The sequence below is a fragment of the Mastomys coucha genome, unplaced genomic scaffold, assembly GCF_008632895.1.
Source record: "Mastomys coucha isolate ucsf_1 unplaced genomic scaffold, UCSF_Mcou_1 pScaffold15, whole genome shotgun sequence".
Classification (NCBI taxonomy): domain Eukaryota; kingdom Metazoa; phylum Chordata; class Mammalia; order Rodentia; family Muridae; genus Mastomys; species Mastomys coucha.
The window spans coordinates 114,549,848-114,556,295 of record NW_022196897.1 but is presented as its reverse complement, the minus strand read 5'-3'; the positions used below and the strand labels follow the sequence as shown (position 1 = coordinate 114,556,295).

The 6,448-nt window shown below is 38.4% G+C and overlaps 1 protein-coding gene across 1 annotated transcript in view; it reads right to left on the bottom strand.

Annotated features, from left to right (window-relative positions):
- The window catches only part of Zc3h6 (zinc finger CCCH-type containing 6), a 56,739-nt gene that overhangs the window by 18,263 nt on the left and 32,028 nt on the right, over positions 1 to 6,448 (bottom strand). The window contains exons 4-5 of the mRNA XM_031371860.1: positions 5,059 to 5,326; positions 916 to 1,052 (exon numbers count right to left, since the gene is read on the bottom strand). Of these exons, the coding sequence (XP_031227720.1) occupies positions 916 to 1,052; positions 5,059 to 5,326 (405 nt within the window). The remainder of the gene's footprint in view (positions 1 to 915; positions 1,053 to 5,058; positions 5,327 to 6,448) is intronic.

Genomic DNA, 6,448 nt, shown 5'->3' with positions numbered 1-6,448 from the left:
TATAATTTTGTTAAAGATATTTACTGGCCCATTACACTGGGAGTCTTCACTCTCTTCTATACCTATTACCCTTAGGTTTAAAACCAAACCTTTTCAAACTACAGCACATAGTTTACTTAAGGTTGCTGCCTTTCAGTACTGTCCACTCTGGGACCTGTGAGACAGCCTGGTGGCAGAGGCTCCTGTACCAGACCCCAGGCCCTCTGGAATCTGCATGATGGGAAGAGAGCTTCTACAAGTTGCCTTCTGCCCTCCACATGTACATTAGCACAAAATATATAAAATGGAATGAGAACATTTAAAAGTCCACCCTTACCCCAATCTAACTGAATCAAAGCTAGAACCATACAGAATACAGGAACTAGATAACTTCCAAGGCAGAGCTGCTGAAATGCACATATTCAGAATTCGGCTCAATTTAACAGGTATTTGTTGAGTAACTGTTACATGAAAAGTAATTATGTTCATCTTTCTGATCATTTATATGCCCGTTCTCCTTTTTCAATGCTTCTTACTCTGATAAGTAAATTGACTTATACCACCTTGCTTCTTGGCCACTAGGGCATCATCACCCTGTCATTGCTATCTGCACTGAGGAAAATGTCCCAAGGGAAAGAAAACACAGTGAAAGAGGAATACAGAATATGGTTTTGCTCAGAAACACATCAGTTTTACCTTGAGGTTTTTCACATACACTCATTTAATTTCTAAGCCTCTTAAATGTGTACCTATATACGAATACCATGACATATTGAAAAAAATTCTTTTGGGAGAATTTTATTTCTATTCATTTGATCTTAGCTGAAATTTTTGTACTTATTAAGATAACAGCATTACAACCACAATGCTTTCTTTATAATCAAATGATTTAAAATGAAAAATGTCTTTTCCTCCTTACACATAAGTTCTCAGTACCTCTTGAAAGTCATCCATTCTTGAAAAGTCATGAGGCCCTTTAATGACTCGGGCCCCGCAGTGTTCCTTTCTTCTGATTTTTTTCGGCAAAAGATATCCATGACCAACATCAAAACTTTTAATCCGATATTCAGTACCTAAAAAAGTTAAAATGTACTTCAAATATTATAGAAAAGCAAGTGTAACTAACATTAGCTTACAAGTACCAATACATTTTTTAAGGTTTTATTTTCTCTTACACTTACAGTCTACCATTAGGAAAGGTCAGACAGAACAGGAACTTAAAGCAGGAATACGGGTGTGGGTAGAAACTGAAGCAGAGACCATGGAGGAATACGGATAAAGGTTTGCCTTCTTTGGATTGCTTAGCTACGTTTTTGTTTTAAGAGGAAGATGAGGAGGGGGAGGAAAAGAAAGTTGTTTTTTTGTTTTTTGGGTTTTTTTAAAAGATTTATTTATTTTATCTATGTGAGTACACTGTAGCTGTCTTCAGACACACCAGAAGGGGGCACTGGATCCCATGGTGGTTGTGAGCCACCATGTGGTTGCTGGGAATTAAACTCAGGACCTCTGGAAGAGCTCTTAACCGCTGAGCCAGCCACTAATACATTTGTTTTATTTTAAGCAATCTACAGTATTCATCCTTCTTTCCCATAAGAGACATGTGGAGAGTTAACCCATCTCTATCTTTTGAGTACTGCTTCCTGCTCAGAAGACGGAAGTGTATGCTACACAGGACACGAGGCTTAAAAGTAGCCATGCCTAAAGAAGCCACTCTTGTCTCTCTCCTCACCCTCTTGGGATAAGATGATTAACAAGCTTTCTGTTTTTAAGAAAACTAACCATTATATTCATATTGTGAGAAAGATAAAGATAACAATGGCATTTATCTGTAGCAAGGTAACAATTCCACATATATATATATATCTTCACTAGTTGTTTATTTTTGAAAATGTTACTTTCGTCTGCTAACAATTTCCATATATACACATAGTTGTTTATTTTTGAAAATGTTATTTTAAAGTGTCTTTCTAGCATCACAGAAGTTGATCCTAGCACTTCAGAGGCTGAGGTAGGAGGAACACAAGTTTTAGACTACACAGTGGGCTACATATAATATGCTGTGCCCTAAAAGTATCTAAAAGGGTGCTCCAGGGATATAGCTCCATGCTTGCCTGCCACACAATCAGTTCAATCTCTAGCACTACTAAATAAATAAATAAATAAATAAATAATCTGAAAAGATGTTCAATTTAAAAAACTTGGGAGGCTGAGGCAAAAGGACAACCTAGAACCAGAGTTCCAGGGTAGCTAGGGCTATATAACGAGACCCTGTCTCAAAACAAACAACATAAACAGGATAATAAATTACAACATGATTTTTATATTTTATCAGTTATACTGAACTCATAAGCTTTTCCAATGACCTATGACATAAATAAATATGTGAAAAGTTTTACTTTACTAGAAGAAATCAAAGAAAGCTAGAAAATGGCCCAGCATTTAAGAGCACATACTGTTCTTGTAGAAGGCCTGAATTCAGTTCCCAACACCCATGTTAGGTAATTCACAGCCATCCTTAACTCCAGCTCTAGAGGATCTGATACCCTCTTCTGGTCTCTGTGGGCACCTGAACTCATATGCACATATCCACATGCACAAACATACACACACACACACACATACAAACACACTTAAAAATAACAAATCTAGAAATGAATAAATAGCAAAAAAGGAGCATACTGATTTCTAGCTCAAAAAAATATAAGAACTGGTGCTGATAGGAATTTAGAGAATGCAGCATACTTTTATATGTACAGTTATAAATATTGGTGCATCATCTTTTCAAATGATAGATGGCTAAATATGTATGTGTGTGACAATTTAAATTGTGTAAATTTGCTTTTCATAATTAATATTGTTCATCTGTCTTTGTTTTGAGGCCAGGTATCATCCTGTAGGCCAGGCTGCCCTAGAATTCCTAGTGATCTTCTCATCTATTATCGCTAACCCACCACATGTGGTTAACAAGTCATTCTCTTTGTTGTGTTTTGTTTGAGACTGGGTCTCATGCAGTCCTTGTTTGTTCTGGAGCTCACTACATAGACCAGGCTGGCACTGAATGCACAGATAGTCTCTCGCCTTTGCCTCTCTGCTGCTGGGATTAAAGGTGTGCACAACCATCCCCCTTTAAAACCTATTCTTTTTTAAAATTAGATTTACTCATTTTATTGTTTGAGTGTTTTGCCTGTATGTATGCATATGTACCACATGATTGTGTGGTGCCCTCAAAAGTCAGATGTAGGCATTGGATCCCCTGGAACTGAAGTTACAGACAGTTGTGTGCTACCATGTGGGAGCTGGGAATGGAACCTGGGTCCTCTCCAGAGGCAGGTAGTGCTCTTAACCACTGAGTCATCTCTCCAGCCCCAATAATTCATTCTTAAGTAAAAATATGATTGACAAGATACTTTCTGAGATATGTATAAATACAGTTTTTGCAGAATCAATCACAAAATTTTGGGGAAACTGGGTGAAAAGTAATTCCCAAATAGTCACCATCCTACCAAACCAGTCTAACGATCTGCTTCAATTGTAGTAGAGCTACTATTTGGCACATTTACTAATTTAATAGAACGTGGGTATTAAAAGCTACTTGTTAATTCAGGAATAACTGAGATATTATTCATAGCTAGGAAGAAAAATGTTATATGTATAATTTTGTTGTTGTTAAAAATAATAATGGGGGCTGGAGAGATGGTTCAGTAGCTAAGAGCACTGGCTGTTTTTCCAGAGGACTCAGGTTCAATTTCTAGCATCCACATGGCAGCTTACAACCTTCTATAAAATCCAGTTCCAGAAGGGCAGATACCCTCTTTTGGCCTCCAAGGGCACTGTACACATTTGGTACATAATGTATGCAGGCAAAACACATAAAACAAATATAAGTATTTTAAAATATGATTGGAGTATGGTGATATATATTTTAATCCCAGCATTCAGGAGGCAGAGGCAGAAGCAGACAGATCTCTAAGTTCAAGGGCAGCCTGGTATACAGAGCAAGTTCCAGGGCAGTAAGGGCTATACAGAGAAACTGTCTCAAATAAATCAAGAGGAAAAATAAATAGACTGGAAAAATTATGGAGAATATATACCCAAAATACTAAAGCATTAAGGGTATAGTGGTGGTTTCTTCATTTTCTATTATCAACTGATAACTTGACCTGGTCTCTCCAGGGACCACACACCCCAATACAGGAGATAAAATGTAGAACTTTCTTTAATTTATATTTTTATTCGGGGCTGGAGAGATTGCTTAGTGGCTAAGATCACTTGCTGCTTTTACAAAAGACCAGTGTTCTATTCCCAGCACCCACAGAGTGGTTCATAGCTATCTGTAATTTCAATCCTGGGGATCCAGTACTCTCTTTTGGCCTGTAAGGGTAAGCATACACATTCATGTAGACAAAATACTTATATGCATGAAATATAAATCTTTGGGAAAAATTATACTCTAATTTCATTCTTTTTTTTTTTTTTTTTTGGTTTTTCGAGACAGGGTTTCTCTGTGTAGCCCTGGCTGTCCTGGAACTCACTCTGTAGACCAGGCTGGCCTTGAACTCAGAAATCCACCTGCCTCTGCCTCCCAAGTGCTGGGATTAAAGGTGTGCGCCACCACCGCCTGGCACTCTAATTTCATTCTTAAAGGATGTCTATGGCCCTATTTACATTTACATGGTAAAGGTGACTGCCATATTTTAAAGACTAAATAAGAACAGCTTTCCAATACTCTTCCTTTAATCAGTCAAAATATAAGTTAATAAACAGCATAACGGAGAAAACTGTGCTGGCATTAAATTTATTTTATTGTAATGTTATAATACATCTAAAATATTAGAATTACCTTTCTAATTAGGTAATTAGAATTACCTATTAAGATATCATATAGATTGATACATTTGCATATGTTTAACCTCAAGGTCTATACAGTACAGAAACATGAATTTAGAAACCACAAGAATGAGCTAATCTTGAAAAGGAGCTAAGAAACATGTATTACTATAAACCTATGGCTCTCGAATTCTCAGACAGACTAACAATCTATGTGGCTCTCGCATTCTAAGGCAAACTGACTTAACTCACCTGGTGGGCTTCCTTTACTTCTCAGTTTCTTCCCTGATTCTTTAGAGAATGATGACCCTGAGGACTCCTGGGATTGTCGATAGTATTTCAGCTGACTAGAGAAATCTTCTTCTCCTTCCTGGTTACTATAGTTACCAAAGTTGTCATCACTGTAGTTACCAAAGTAGTCATCGCTGTAGAAACTGGACTCAGCATAGTCTTTACTGTTAAATTTTTTGTTATGTTGACTCTTCTTTGATGTCGTGTAACTTCCTGATATACGTCTATGCTAGGGAAAAATGGACAATCATCATCAGAAATGTTCAACTAATGATAGCAGCACAGAGTATCCTTTTCACCAAAAGAGCGAGGAAAATGAGGGATAGAAGACAGTTATTAGTCCTGATTACATTAGTATTTCCATGTGACCATATTTAATTGTGAATTTAATATTGAATGCCACTTATATTATATGCCAGTTTTATTTTCCATGTTCTGTATCCCAATAGTAGTAAGCACACAGATACTTTGAAATTCATGTCATCACATATAAATCCTTTCCACAGGAAAAGGTATGGGCGCCCTGAGGCACGATGGCCAGGCCCTGACTCCAGGACCTCCAATAATCATGCTCTGCCCATAGAACACTATATCAACTCTAAAGGACAAACCCAGCCCCTCCAGGCACAAGTGAGTAAGCTCCACCCTACAGAATAAAAAGCCTGAGCTCTATTCTAGGGCTTGAAATCTCACCAATCCCCACTCTGGAAAGCTCTACCTCTAAGAAACGCTACATAAAGCTGCCTCCCACTCTGTTCTTTGCTGCTTCTCGCCTGAGCAGAGGCAGCCAACCCTCATGTGTCTTTACCAATAAATCTCTTGAGTGAGGTTTGTTATACAGTGTGATTTTGTGATATTCTCTGGCTCCGAGATGCAGGTTACCTTTCCCCTCAGACCAGTAACACTTACAAAAGGCCTTTCTAAAAAAAAAAAAAAAAAAAAGGAGCTTAGGGAGAATACAAAAAATATGCATATATCAAACATTGAAAGTTCAAATATGCTGGGCGATGGTGGCACACGCCTTTAATCCCAGCACTTGGGAGGCAGAGGCAGGTAGATTTCTGAGTTCAAGGCCAGCCTGGTCTATAGAGTGAGTTCCAGGACAGCCAGGGCTACTCAGAGAAACCCTGTCTCAAAAAACAAAACAAGCCCACAACACCCAGAGGAAGCTTCATTCCCAGGCGCTCTGACACACCCAGGATCAGAGGTAAGCAGGAACAAACATCTGTCCAAACACTGGGAGTAACTGGGACCAGCTTGACCAGGCACACAGGAACTCCGATAGCCCAGTGACTCCGGTTCCTTCCAGTCTGTCTGGGTTAGTGTTCTGAGCAGACCTTGGGCACAAGTT